Source organism: Camelus ferus, chromosome 2, assembly GCF_009834535.1.
Source record: "Camelus ferus isolate YT-003-E chromosome 2, BCGSAC_Cfer_1.0, whole genome shotgun sequence".
Classification (NCBI taxonomy): Eukaryota; Metazoa; Chordata; class Mammalia; order Artiodactyla; family Camelidae; genus Camelus; species Camelus ferus.
The window spans coordinates 47,412,870-47,428,027 of record NC_045697.1 but is presented as its reverse complement, the minus strand read 5'-3'; the positions used below and the strand labels follow the sequence as shown (position 1 = coordinate 47,428,027).

The 15,158-nt window shown below is 44.5% G+C and overlaps 1 protein-coding gene across 2 annotated transcripts in view; it reads left to right on the top strand.

Annotated features, from left to right (window-relative positions):
- Positions 1–15,158, top strand: part of FRAS1 (Fraser extracellular matrix complex subunit 1) — a 408,901-nt gene that overhangs the window by 388,847 nt on the left and 4,896 nt on the right. For both annotated transcript variants that reach the window (XM_032457269.1, XM_006192889.3), the window contains 6 exons: positions 844–951; positions 1,972–2,131; positions 5,672–5,788; positions 10,666–10,832; positions 12,835–13,040; positions 14,187–14,333. In XM_032457269.1, coding sequence (XP_032313160.1) covers positions 844–951; positions 1,972–2,131; positions 5,672–5,788; positions 10,666–10,832; positions 12,835–13,040; positions 14,187–14,333 — 905 coding nt within the window. The remainder of the gene's footprint in view (positions 1–843; positions 952–1,971; positions 2,132–5,671; positions 5,789–10,665; positions 10,833–12,834; positions 13,041–14,186; positions 14,334–15,158) is intronic.

Genomic DNA, 15,158 nt, shown 5'->3' with positions numbered 1-15,158 from the left:
GATTTACTTGATCTGAGGCAGAGTTGCTTGATCTGAGGAGATTTCTTTAGATAGGGCTTCATTTCTTACAATGGAAAATACAATCCTTCCTTCTGTTAGATGGTTTCAGCTCAAATCATTATTTGCTTTATATTTCTCATAGGAAAATAACTTCAGGAAGTTCTCACGCTCTGGCTCAGATAAATCCTTGAGTTTGGGGTTTTTTTTAACTCTATTTTTTCCCTCCTTTGATTGCCGTTTAGTTTTTGGTCATACTGAACTCACTGGGTATCGTGATTGCCACTGACCTTATTAAAGCCACAGTTGACTCATGTCATGCCGTATATGGCTGGCCTTCTGCAGGCTAACCTTTAATTCTCCGCGGCTGTCAATACTAAATGTAGCCACTAGAACATTGTTTACGGTTCTGTTAAGTCCTGAGATGTGTCCTGGTGAGGAAAAGAAAATGCAGTGTGTAGCAGATACGCTGTAACCACATCCTGGTGTAAAGTTGAAAGTAAGAAGTTTTAGGGCCCATTTTTTTTCTCTGAGTTATGGGCTGGGACCCTGCATCTGGGCTAAGTAGCATCTCCAGGTATAAAGAGACTGTATCAAAGAGAGCAGAATTGTAAAACAAAAAAAACAAAGAACCAAGTAGAATGAACTGTCAAACAGTGTTAATTGATACATGTCTCTAAATAGACTCTAGGTTCATGCAAATATGTAAATTTGTTCTGAGTTGCATTCAAGTGAATGTGCAGCTCTACTTAGAGGTGTCAGTGGGATAACTCACATGGCAGTTACAGGCCGAGAGATCTTCTCCAAGCCCTAACTTGGATGTTTTGTGTATGGTTGCCTGCCCAGGAATCCAGACGGACAGTGTGCTCTCTGCAAGGCTTCAGATAATAAGGATCTATATTCGAGAGGATGGCCGTCTCGTCATTGAATTCAAGACCCATGCCAAATTCAGAGGTAGTATCAGTGCCATTTTTTTCCTCAGTTTTTTTTTTATTATTAAGAAACATTCAATCATAGAGAAAAAGTTGAAAGAATAAGTTGAAGAACAAAGTTAACAGTTGTTAACATTTTGCTATGTGTGTGTACACACATGCATACATTCCCATTTTTTTGTTACACCATTTAAAGATGAGTTGCAGGCTTCATGCCAAATTACCATAAATACTTCAGTAGACATCTCCTAAGACAAGGACCTTCTCTTACATGTCACAGTAGCATCACCAGATCCAAGATATTTAACATCGATCCAGTGATACCCAGTCCTTATTCACATTCCCTCTATTGTCCCACGGATGTCTTTTCTAGTTGTTTTTATATCTGTTTCTATTGACTTTGTATCTGTTTATATAAAAGGAAAGCGAATCCAATCAAGTTCCATAATGTTACATTTGGTGGTTATATCTCTTTAGGCTCTTTTAGTCTAGAATAGTGTCCCTACTGTTATTCATCCATGACTCTATATTACTGTAGTTTTAAAGAGTGGCGGTGTCTTGCTGAGTAACCCTTGCCTTTTTAATGATGTTTGCAATTGCTTCCTTCCACCAAGGATTTGAATGGCCCTAAATGAGATTTTTTTTTTAATCTGGTTGATACTTGTATTTATAAACTACTGAGATCTTTCTACCTCCAAGAAACGTATTGGTTGGAATTCATAGCTGAGTGTGTTCAGTGTTCACTGTCACATAAGGACTCCTATTACTGTGAATATGCTCATTAGCACCATTTCTACAAGGCTCATTAGTACTGTTTGTAAATATAGACATGACCATAATGGCCGTCGGGAGTAGGCTGATGGGCTGGGGTGAGAAGCCATGCCCTCCCATCCAGTGTGGAATATATTCTAAGGGGGAGGGGCAGATATAACCTAAGTTGTTTTATAGAAGAATATTCATTCAGTTCTAAAGCTTTTGTAGGGGATTCACCACAAGTACAATAAAGCTCATGAGTAAGTATGTGTGCTTCCCCTTGAAACAGGACAATTTGTGATGGAGCACCACACCCTCCCTGATGTGAAGTCATTCATACTGACTCCAGACCACCTCGGTGGAATTGAATTTGACCTGCAGCTACTCTGGAGTGCTCAGACTTTTGATTCTCCTTATCAGCTCTGGAGAGCCACAAGCTCGTATAACAGGTGAATACGGGATGGAGTTCAGGGGTAAATCTGAAATGTTTCAGTTTCTTGAAGGGCTTTTCTTCAGAAGCTGGGTTTCTGTCTTAAAAAGGAGATGGACAGAAACAACTCCCTGGCAAATAGAGAAACAGATGGAGCTGAGATCAGCTTCCGATGTGTAAAACGGGAAGTGCTCACCCTTATCCCGAGGACGAGAACAGGGAGGGTGCACGTCACTTTCACTCACGTCCCATTGGCTAGAACTTAGTCACATGGCACAGCCACCTGCAGGAAGCTGGGAAGCGTGTCCAACTAAAACTGTAGTACAGTAAAGAAATTTCATTCCAACTACCACAGCCAGTGCAAAATCCAGAATCTCTGGTCATCAGGGCCAGATGTGACCCCTTATGGTCCAATGTCCTATAAAATAAATAACAAGACTTATTCCTTGTCCACACCCAATATGGAGGTAGAATGGGAATGGGATAAATACAGTAAAATATCCCATTTGTAAAAGGGAAGACTAGGGCAAACAAAATGAAAACTTTTACTGTGAAAAGGATAATGGAGTCTTTCGTGAATGTTGTTATCCTCATTTAGTAGATCGTGAAATTAAGGTCTACATTTAGCATGAAAATCTTATTCCAGTTTTACAGTTAAGAAGTAGCAGATTGTCTTAGAATCATTTTCAAAAATATTTTTAATTATAAATTTTTGGTCTTATAGCAGGTATTTTTTGTACATAATGATTCCTTTGAAATCAATATATAATAAAATAACCTCTAAGGGCTATGTTTCCTAGCACCTCATGATATTGTACATGTACTTGTCCCAATTTGTAGGCGGATAAACTCTCCTCTTTAAATCCTCTGCTGATTCCCCACCACCTACCAAATGAAGTCCAGCTCTTTGAACAAGACCCATGCCTCCCCACTGGCCTCATCTCAAACCCAGCCTTCTCACCACATTAAATATCTCACCAGCCCCTGAATCCACCAGCCCATCCACACACCTCTGTACTTTAGCAATTCCCTCTGCCCTTGCTGCTCCTTTCCTCTTCCAAAATGAAACTCCTCTGAGCTCCAGCTCAAATACTGACCCCTCTGACACCTTCCCTGACTTCCCATGCAGTGCTGGGGGCATCTCTTCCTTGCTCCCATGTTGTTCCAGCTTCTACTGTAGCGCAGCTCAGTGTATTATAATGCTCTAAGTAGAGTCCCATTTTCCACTAGATTGTGAGCTTCCCAGGGGTAAAAGGCATGATCTTCAATCCCCAGGGCTGCAGGTTTTAGCACCTGGTTGGTGCTGAATAAACATCCTTTAGGAGCTAACATTTGTGTTAAGGAGGTAAAATACGTAGATAAATGGCAAAGTGCAAAACAGCACCAAGTGCTCTGTGCTGTGTGCACTGGGAGCGATAGTGTGCAGAACCCTGAGACAGTAGCTGCTCAGGGAGGACCGCCCAGCGTGAGCTGGGGAGCTGTCCAAGGCTTCTCGGGGAGACAGGGCGACTGGTACTCCACGATGTGATGTGGGAAATGTCTAGTTTTCAGAAAGGAGGGGAGAAGAACTACAGTATTAAAAACCTGCATCCAGAACTGCATCCATCACCCCAACTCCTGTTTAGGGACTTGGAGAAAAGTAGGACGCAGCCTTAGGAGACCACGCCATTTGTCCTGCATTCATTTGTCCAACAGATAGTTACTGAGCTTTTGCTATGTGTCAGGGAAGGTTCTGGGCGCTTGGAATACATCAGTGGACAAAGTAAAGATCCCTGCCAGCAGAGGTGGACATAATGAATGAGTGCAGTCCCACATGTTAGAAGGTGATGAGAGCTATGGAAGAATGAAAGGTAGTGGGCAGGGAAGGGGCATCAGGAGGGGGTGGCGGTGTGATGTTAATTAGCATGTTCCGAGTAGGCCTCAGTAAGAAGGTACATTTGAGCAAAGACCTGAAGCAGGTGAGGGAGTTCCCTAGGCAGAGTATCTGGGGAAGAGGTTCCCAGCAAGGTTCCTGGGGTGACAGCATCCTGGCATGCTGGGGGACAGTGAGGAGGCTGGTGTGGCCAGAGTGGAGAGAACAGGGAAGAGGGGAATAGGCGGGAAGGTCAGAGGAGCAAGGTGATGGGGTTGGGCCACCAGTGTGTGGACTTTGTCACTGGCTCTCATGCAGCAGGAGCCCCCCGGGGTTTGGGCAACGTGACCTGGCCTGACTTTTTGAAAGCAAGGGTCAGGCATGGACAGTTCTGCCTAATGAAGTATTTCTATTAATTAAGAGCTACAATTCCCATTATATGGGTCAATTTTCATGTATTCAAATGTGTACGAGGTCTCATTTCCTGCTGGTCCAAGCTCTGGAGGGAGAAGGACCATGGAGGAAAACTGAAGACATGCAGACGTGCAAACATACAAACTTTCAGGGCATGAGGGGCTTAGAAATTAAGCCTTGAAAATTTGCGTGGTTTGTCTAAAATCATACAACCATGGCAGAGGCAAAGTAGGGCAGGGTTAGACTGTCTGCTGGTTCCCAGCCTGTGCCAGTCCACTAGACTGAGCCCAGGCAGCCGTGTCCTAAAGTTCTATTATTATTTTTTAACCAAATCTTTGCTATCACTTTACTAATAAACAGACACAGATAATACAAAAGAAATGGTCAAAGCAATGAACACAGAGGGTGTGAGAACTGTTCTCAGATCACAGTAATTATGATTAAGATTCATGGCCCTTCACTCCTCATTCAATGGATGGCAGCTTCCCAAGGCTCTTGAAGAATCTTCATGAAACTTCTGGGTGTCTGGCTGCCTTCCAGGCACTCTGCCAGTGCTGGGCTGCTACTGGATGACAAGTGTGGGAAATGAAGTAGGTGAGGGCTACAGAGGCGCTACGCTGTCAGGGTCATGACCTGCAGAATCCTGTGCCCCCCTCCCCCCAGACACACAGAAATTCCCAGCAGGTCATCCCCGATGAGAGGTGACAGTGTTCTTCAGCTTCGGTAAAGAGATGAGGCTGTCGAGTTTAGGGGAGGAGCCCTGAAGCTGAATGCTAATGAATGGGGGTGGTTGGGGGGTTCTCTGGAGTGGGGTCATTTAACCCTGAGACACTTGCTGCCTCCTCAGTCAGAGCAGCAGCAGCTGGCGTGGTCACATCGCAATGAATAAAAGCTTTTGCAGTTGGGAAGGTGTAGCAGGGTGTCAGTCCATGGGAAACACTAAAAAGAAATTGCCAGGTAAGTTTCATGGAAATCTCAAGGAAGTGGCCAGTCCTGTTTTGTCTTCACCGGAGCCTTTTAGATTTTTATAAACAGTGTGCCTTTCTCAGCATTTCCCATGAAAAGCTCTTGAATAAATGAGAGTGGCTCTATTTAGCACCTCTGGAGAATACTCTGAAGGTGAGAACAATCAGTGATGAATTCCTGAAAATTGTGTTTGCAGACTCGTGAGGTTCTTAGATGCTGAGCACAAAAATCACCTGAAAACTGTGCAATGAAGTCCATGTGTTTCTGGGTAAGTAAACAATCTAGAGATAGTCCCCTGTAACCACGGTCTGCTCTGCATGTCTCCAGGAAGGACTACTCGGGGGAGTACACCATCTACCTGATCCCTTGCACCGTGCAGCCCACACAGCCCTGGGCTGACCCAGGAGAGAAGCCTTTGGCCTGCACTGCACACGCCCCAGAAAGGTAGGGAGAAACGACTGATCGTCATTCCTTGTGAACTTAGCTACTTGCTAACGTTTGTAACCCCAAAGCCAATTTTCGGGACGCTGTCTGGTCACTCGCGGACATGCAGAGTGACGAGATGTTCATCCCCGGCTCAGGTCGAGCAAGGCATGCTGCCTTCCCATACTGCAAGCAGGTGTCCTTTTCACGGTCTGTTCAGTGCCAGGTTTTTCAAAGTTTTGTGCTTTTTGTCGATTTCACTGTTTAAAATGGCTCCCAGTGGCCTAAGTACAAGAAGCCAGCGATGAGCCCGATGGAGCATTAGGTAAGCTTCCTCCCGGCTTGGATTTGAGTGCTGTTGCTGTGAGCTCCCCGTCAGTGAATCAACAGTGCATACGAAGTAAGTTGTCTTTGAACAGAAACACACATGAAACAGGATGAAAAAGGTGTGACTAGCGGCTGTAGGAACTCTACCCTGTATTTCCCCCGGGAGCAGCAGTTCAAGATTCACTGATTCAGTTTTCAGCACGACCTTGTAGAACATAATGACCCCAAACAACAAGAGCCGACTGTCCACCGGCCCACACCCACCTCTGGCCTGAGACAGTCCACACTGTGCCGATGTCCATTTGTCAGCCAGCACTTCCTCAGCTCTTGTCATGCACTTCGCTCTGCCCCTGGCACGGAGACTGTAGCAGAGGATGAAGAGTAACCTCTGCTCTCAAGCTTGTAGTCTAGTGCCACCTTTCTAGGAGCTGAGCAAAGTGAATAGAAAACATTCCTGGGAGAAGATGCTGAAGGCAGACTCTAACATTGTCATTAAGAGAGGACCATTTGGGATGTGACTTCCAAATTAAGAGTCTAAGACTTGGCCACTAGATTTGGTGACATAGAAGTCACTGGTGATCTTGACAAAGGACAGGTTCAGTAGACAGAGCCGGATAAAGCCCGATTAGAGGGGATTCAAGAGGGAGATGAAAAAAATTGGAGATAACAAGGAAAGACAGTGCTTTTGGAGCTTTGTTATAAAGGATGTCAGAAGAGAGGGGCACTAGCAGGAAACAGACGAAGGGTCAAAGGAGGTTTTATTTGTTTGTGTGTTAGGGTGTAAAATATTGTAGGATGTTTGTATGCTGGTGGGAATAACCTGTTGGTCTAGTAGGGGACATCTGACAATGCAGAAGACAGAGGGAAAATCTGCAGAGCCCAGTCCTTGAGTAGGGCGGGGCCGGCTGGGACAGGAGGGGAGGGGCCAGCCCGAGTGGGAAGCAGAGAGTTCATTCACTGAAGGCGGAAGGAGGACGCAGAGCACACATGCAGAGGAGGGGAGAATTAGGAGACTGGGAGGGTAAGGATGGCAGAGGAGACACACAACTGCGTCTGTTTCCTCCATGAAATGAGAAGCCAAGCATTAGCTGGAAGTGAGGAGCAGTGAGGTTTGAGAAGAGAGGAGGAAGGCAAGCAGAGGCATCTCGGAGAGTGGGAAGCAGGTAGGCCAGAGAGTCACAGACGAGAGACCAGGCAGCGCCCAGAGCCCAGCTGAGCTGTTTTTAAATTACTGATGATTGATGTAAGATATAGAGCACACATTTAAAGTCGATACAGTCTGATCGTTTTTTTTTTTTAACATTTTGTATTGATTTATAATCATTTTACAATGTTGTGTCAAATTCCAGTGTTCAGCATGATCAGTTTTGACAGATGCATACACTTGTGTAACGTCACCACAGTTAAGACAGTGAATGTATCCATTTCCTTCAGAAGTTTCCTCACGACCCTTTGCTGTATACCTGCCTCCCACCCATCCCGACCCACGCCTTCTCCAGGGTGTCCTCTGATCTTTCTGTCACTGCAGATTAGTTAGCATTTTCTAGTAATGCATATAAGCGGCCCCCACCATACAGTATGCATTCTTTTTCATTGACTTCTTTTGCTCAACATGGTTATCTTGACTCCTTCATGTTGTGTGTTATGTGTATCCATAGTTTTTTCCTGTTATTGCTGAGTTTATCCCATGGTGGGGACATGCTACAGGTTGTTTAGCAAATTGATCAGTTGATGGACATTTGGGTTCTTTCCAGTTTGGGCTGGTAAATAAAGCTGCTATGAACATGCATAGTCAAGTCTTTATCCTGACATGTGCTTTCTGTGTTCTTGTGGAAATACCTAGGAAAGAAGTGGCTGGATCGTAGAGTAGATGTACATTTAACTTCTTAAGAAACTGCAACACTGTTTTCCAAAGTGTTTGTAAATGTGTAACTGTGTGTTTCCATTCCCACCATGAGTGTGTCCGTGTCCCAGGTTCTCTGCATCCTGGTAAACGTGGCCAGGGAGGGCCTGGTGTGGTTGAAGAATTAATGAGCGGGAGTAAAAGAAGAGGTGAACTGGAAAGGTAGGAGATGGTGCTTAGAGAGTGAAGTGTATGAAAATGAGTTTTTTTGGAGGTGGCACCTAGTCAGACAGAGAAGTGGGGGGCAGAGCACACTCTTTGGAGGTGAAGATGTCAAGGAACTGAGAGTCTGGGTTTTAGATGGTTCATCCATGCAGATGGCAGGAGCCATGCTTGAGAGCGTAGTCAGCCAAAGGTGAGAGGGACGGTGACACAGGACAGTGGTAGTTGCCTGCTAAGGAAGAACAGGAGGCAGATAGTCTGAAGAGATATTCTGGGGAATTTTATTCATGTAATAGATTTTTTAAATTATGAAATATTTTAAATATTCAGAGGACCATATATAGTGGATATAGAAAACTTCAAGAAATAGAACATTACTTAATATGAATTATAACTGCAGTGAGTTGGGCATCCCTCGGGCTGTGATCCTGGTGATAAAGTGCGTCATAATAGCTACCAGTGTTACTAGTGACCGTGTGTGGGGTGCGGACTAGGTGGTGGGCTCTGTGCTAATAAGCTCCTAACATTTGATTCTCATTACAGTGATTCCCCACAAGACTGGTACTGTTGTCTCCATTTTATAACTAATGAAACTGGGGTCAAGGGGAAAAAAGAAGTAGAACATTGCCAGTATCTTTTAAATACCCTCGGTGCCCCTTTCACCGCACTCCCCCCAGCTGCCCACTAGCCTGATACTTCTTTTCATCATCCCTTGTTTTGGTTTATGGTTCAGCTCATATTTACTTCTACATGGTTTTGCATGTTTCTGAACTTTATATAAAAATTCCTCACTGCGTGAATTCTCTCTGCAGCTTTTCTTTTTCCTCAGTGAATCATTTGTTGATTCACAAGTGAAATCAACACTCCTGTTGACTCATGTGTCTGCAGGTTGTTTTTCACTGCATTAAGGGAGTCTTCACAGGAGACGTCATAGGCATAGCCCACAATGTGTCTGACCACTGTATTTAGCTTGCAATCCCAGACTCTCTCTATTACAAAGAACACTATATGTGCCACTTAGTTACATGTGTGAGAGGAGTTCCTCCAGGGCAGATGCTGGATTTTTTTTTTTTTTAAGAGGAGAGGAACAATGGTTGAAATGGCAAAAGGGAGTGAAAAAGACATTAACCCCCTCTTCAGTCCCAGTGCTGTAAGTGTGGGCGTCTGCAGGGAGGAGAGTATTGTTGAGTATCCGGAGGCCTCAGGGTTGGATGTCCTTGCCTTACATCAGGGAGGTCCTTACTGGCAGATTCCCCATTATTCCCAGGGTAACTTTCCCCCCTTGGGCCTAACTTTGCTTTTGATCATCTCCGTATGTTTTAATATGGTTCCATATGGAGGCAATAGAACTACAACACAAAAAATAATCAAAGACTGAGTCAGGAAATTCAGACTTCATTCAAAGAATTGTGTTTCCTATTATGCCTGTTTTTGTGAGGTTGGTCATACATTATAACCTTACAAATCATCATCATCATCATCATCGTCATCATCTCAAATCCATTATTCATTCTCTTTAGTCAATGAGTATGTATCGAGTGTCTTATGGCCTGGCCCTCTGTGGATGCTGGTGATACCAACATCAACAGGGAAAACCTACTTCCCTGAGTCAGATACGTGAACTCTTGGTACAATCGATGGTCCTTTGGAAGCTGTTGAAGCGGGGTCAGCCCTGGTTTGTGGGCGTTTCTCCTGCACCCCAAGTTCCTCCTACACCTTAACCCTCTCAAAACCGCCCCCTTCACTTAAAAATAAGGAGTGGTCAGGTGGACTCAACAGGGAGAGTAAAGCATTGAAATGATCACTTGTGTGTTATTCTTTGCCAAATGTGTGTGCTGGGAGCTTGGCTAGCATCAAAGGCACAGTGGTGAGCAGACAGATCTAGACTGTGGCTCTGTGGAACCCATAATAGGGGAAGCAGACTCGCATCACACATTTAAATAGAATAGCAAACCACAATAAGGACTACGAAAGAAAGGTGCACAGTGTAATGAGAACAAATTATGAGGGATCTGACCCAGCCTGGAAGGGAAGAGGAAGAAGGTAAGCTTCCAGAGAAAGTGGCATTTGAGTCAAGACCTGAGAAATAGGTAAGAGTTATTACTTACTTTTCACAAAGCCAAGGATGGTGGCAGAGGAGGAGGGAGTGTTCCAGCAGAATCTCCAACAAGGTCAAAGTCAGGAAACTGTAAATTCATTACCACTAATCTCAAATGCGTCCCCAGGGCTTTTCAGAATGAAAAGGTCAGGAAAAGCAAAGAGTGTTGAAGAGCCTAAAGGTGAATTAGATTATTCTCTCTCAAAAGGGCAGATTAACCTCATAAGGACCTGAACTAAATAAAGTTTCTCCCCTGCACACATCTCTTTCATATTTTTTAGTAAATATTTAGCCCGTACAACAGAGTGCTGTTCACCATCCTGAGAAGGGTGGGAATGGGAGGGCAGCACAAATGGCAGATATGAAGCCCACCCTGCTCTCAAGGGCTTTCGTTTTTCCCACATTTAGATTCCTGATACCCATAGCATTCCAGCAGACCAACCGCCCTGTACCAGTGGTGTATTCGCTCAATACTGAATTTCAGCTCTGCAACAATGAGAAGGTGTTCCTGATGGACCCCAACACGTCGGATATGTCACTGGCAGAAATGGATTACAAAGGGGCCTTCTCAAAAGGTAAGTCATTCCTGCACCTGTGGAAGGCGACCCTGCGGGACTTGAGAAGCTTTCTGGTAGGTCCCTGGACTAGCTTTTCTGCTCACTGGCTTTCAGTCACCTCTCCAGGGCAGATTCCCTTGAGGTTGGTTCCAGGGCAGCCAAGGATGAGTCAAGGAACAGACCCATGTTCTTCCTTCCAGTTGTTTCAAAATAATATCTCGTTCGTCTGCTGCAGGCTGGGTTTATCCTACCACGGCTCAGAATTCTTTCTTGTCGATATGCCAAACCCATGGATTCTGACATTTTTTTCCTGTTCGTTTTCCTCTGCACCAGCCTCACCTGACACCATCTTGCCTCTCTGACCAGGTCTCCCTCTCCTGCCCTGGGTCTCCGTCCTCTGCCATGTCCATGTTGTCCCTACGTTCCATGCCTGGCCCCTCCTGTTCTCACTTCAGTGCTACACTGGTCACCCCCATGGCTTGGCTCAGCCCTTTACTCTAAACTCCCTGTCTTCCTCCTACTGCAGACCCGTTCCATAAAAATTAACCTCTTCTCACCCCGGAGCTCTCCTGAGCTTCATTTCCACACTTCCACATGCGGATCTGGAACTGCCAAACCTCTCCAAGTGGATGTGTTCCGGACACCTGGAGACTTCTAGAACTGGACTTATCTCCCTACAAACATGCTCCTTTCACCTCTGCCGCCCCACTGCCTGCATCACCAAGATCCAGGGTCCCAGCCAAAGACCTCAGGGCTATCGTCTACTTCTTCGCCTACCATCGCCTACCTGTTATTAAGATGAATGGAATCCAATTCCTAGACGTGTCTTGAATTCATCCCCTTGACTCACTGCTATCATTTGGATACGTATTTCTTGAAAGAGCATTAAAATAGCTCCCTACCTGTGACTCTGGTCTTTGTCTTTACTCCATGCTTCTAAAGCCCTGGTGTGTTGATACTACGCCGGTGTTTAAAACCTTCCAGTGTTTCCTGTTATCCCCATACTCAATCCAGAATCCTCAGCACCACTGATCAGTCTTCCCAGGAGTCTCTCCTGCCAGAGCCCCAAACATCCTCTGCTCCAATCACACTGGCCTCCTCAGTGCTATAGAAAATGCTCTGAATGAGCATTTGGAGTCAGATGGATTTGTGCTCAAAGCCTCCTCCCCGTGTGTCACAGACAGGAAACTTTGGACAAGTTCTTTAAAATAGGGGTAATAATTGAACCCATCTCTTGGGCTCTTGGGAGGATTAAGACACCACAGGTAAAGAACCCGATGCCCCAGCAGGCACTGAGGAGCAGCAGCTGCCCCAGGACTGGTGCCCTCCCAGCAGTCCATATTTTGTACACAGACTTGCTTTTGCCTAGCATGCTCTCCCCAGCCTCTCCCTCCCACCTCAAGGCTCTACCTGACAGATGCCTACTCATGTTTCAGGATACTGCTCAAATGTCATCTCCTCTGAACCTTTCCATACCTCTCTCCAGGCAGATCTGTGTGCTCAGCCTGATGCTTATATAATGTAATGTACCTTCCTCTGTTGTGATTCATAACAGCAGAGTGTTGTGGTGGTTAATAGTGTGGTTTTTAGAGCCAAAGTACCTTGACTTGGAGTCCCACCCTCACCACTTGCTAGCTTTGTGACCTTCAGCAAATCGCTTAACCACTCAACTTCCTCATGTCTAAAATTGTGAGCACTTGGGGAGAACTTAGCACAGCACCAAGTGATAGCATGAGTTCCACAAATGTGAGCTATTTTTAGCAATTGCTTTGCTTTTATTTCTACCCTCTCGGCTGCGTCTCACTCAGAGGACCCTAAATACTTCAGTGAATGCTTACTGATTAAAAGAAGCACTAAATCAATGAATGTATATTTTAGGGGCACGGGGACCACACAGCTCTTCATAGAAAGGTACTTTTGACTGTCAGGAAGCATGTTAAATCCTTTCTATCCTTGACACTTTTTTTTCCCCTCTTTAATCTGAAAGTCTGACCTAATTAATGCTTCGCAATCTTTTCAGGTCAAATCCTTTATGGCCGAGTACTTTGGAATCCGGAACAAAACCTTAATTCTGCCTACAAACTCCAGCTGGAGAAAGTCTACCTTTGTACCGGCAAGGATGGCTACGTGCCTTTCTTTGATCCCACGGGGACAATCTACAATGAGGGGCCACAGTACGGATGCATTCAGCCCAACAGACACCTAAAACACAGATTCCTGCTGCTGGTACGCTAACCATCAGGGCTAAAGGGCAGCCACACCAGGAGATTCCCTCCCTCAGCTCTGACTTCTGCCTCAAGCAGACAGAACTGCACTCCTGATGCTTTTCTACAGATTCTGTTGTTGTTGTTTGTATCAACTTAATGCCAGTATGTACCACCAACTGTGATGGTTATGGTGGTTGGCAAGACAAGCTGCTGTGATGTTCCAGGAAGGGGAAATTCTAAGCCAGTGTTTCTCAAAGTGTGGCCCAGAGACCCCTGAATATCCCCAGTATTCTTTCAGGGAGTCCACAGGGTTAAAACTACTTTCATAATATGACGATCTTGCCTTTTTCCTACTCATTCCCTCGTGAGTGCAGTGAGTATGAAGGTTGATTGATATGGATTCAGCCTCCATATGGTGCCTAATCTTTAAAAACTCAGTGATTTTTGATTTAGTATCAAAAAAGAATCTTCACAGTTGTCTGAAAAAGTTATTCAAACATGTCTCCCTCTTCCAGCTACACAGCTGTGTGAGGCCAGATTTTCGTCATATACTTCAGTCAAAACAGCATCTCACAACTGATTGAATGCAGAAGCAGTTATGAGAAGCTAGTTCTTTTCCCAGAGATTTGCAAAAACGTAAAACAATGCTAGCTCTCTTGGGGAGGTGGGTGTGAATATAGGCATTTTCACTAACAAATACGCTACTTATGTTAACATGTAATGAGTTTCTCACTTTTATTTTAAAATGAAGTAGTAAATACGTAACTTTTTCATTTAAAAATCGTTAACTGTACTACAATTACAGTGTTAATTTTAATACAGTAAATATTGAAAGATATAAACCACATAAAACAAAAGCTTTGTGGGTCCTTGATTTTTCTGTGTGTAAAGGGTCCTGAGACCAAATAGCCTGAGCATTTTTGGTCTGGGTTATCTTACTTGTTGTATTTTGAGATCACAGAGGCCACCAAGTGTCATCCCTTGAAGAGGGCAGTAAGTGCTCAGAGGTAGCGGTCAACTTAAGAGAGGGCTTCTGCAGCACACACTCTCCCAACCCAACCCAACAGAGGAGTGCACAGAACCTTTCTCCTCCCAGTGACCACCACCTGCCGGTTCAGTGGTTCCATCTTTCCAAATCTTGTGTTTCTTTGTTCTGAAATCCTAGGACCGCAGTCAGCCAGAGGTAACTGACAAATACTTCCATGATGTGCCCTTTGAGGCCCACTTTGCTTCTGAGTTGCCTGATTTCCACGTGGTCAGTAGCATGCCAGGTGTGGATGGATTTACTCTGAAGGTAGACGCACTCTATAAGGTGAGTGTGGCAACAAGAACAGAAGCACAGGACTAAAGTTACTTTAAAGGTTGCAAAGAGGAGGATGACATCATCTCTGCCATGTCAGTTTCTGTCTGTAGCATTCTTTCTGGCAGGTCTTTTTTATGGTTGTTAAGCTTATCATTCACCCAAAACTTTCTCCATCTGCCCCCAGGAAGCGAAAACAGTAATACAACTCTTTAATTTGGCTACAGTCACTTGCCATTGTGCACATCAGGAGGGCACGTGATGCTCTACTTTTTCCTAAGTTCTTTTGTATTGCCTGCCTTTTGGCTTCATGCAGCACCAGTTGGTTTTCACAGGCATGTGGAAACAGTTAATACAATCATAAATACAATTCAGTAATACAGAATGGCAAGAATAACTAGTATTTGATAAGCAAAAATGCTCTAAGTCCCAGTAATAACCATGAACTTCCAAGATCAAATTCCACTTTTTTCTCCAAATAGTAAGTAATCCATGGCCTTGGGTTTCAGAACTATTATTACTCTTCAGAAGTTATTTCAAAATCATAGAGGGTTTCAATAGGGGGCAGATGAGAGGGAAATAAAACACTTGATGACGTAACTGCTCAAGAGATGATCCAAGAAGTGTTCAGATTTAGCAAAATTTTCGTCAGGTACCCGTGTATTATGCACAGAGTAGGTATTTAGTGAATATTTTTTGAATGACTCTATTTTAGCTAAAGTTCATAATAAATAGTAAATTAGCATAAAAACCAGTTGAGGGTCACTGGGAATAAATGTGGTTATTAATACTATTACTCCACTGTTGTCAATAAAGACCAACAAATCATAAGCACTC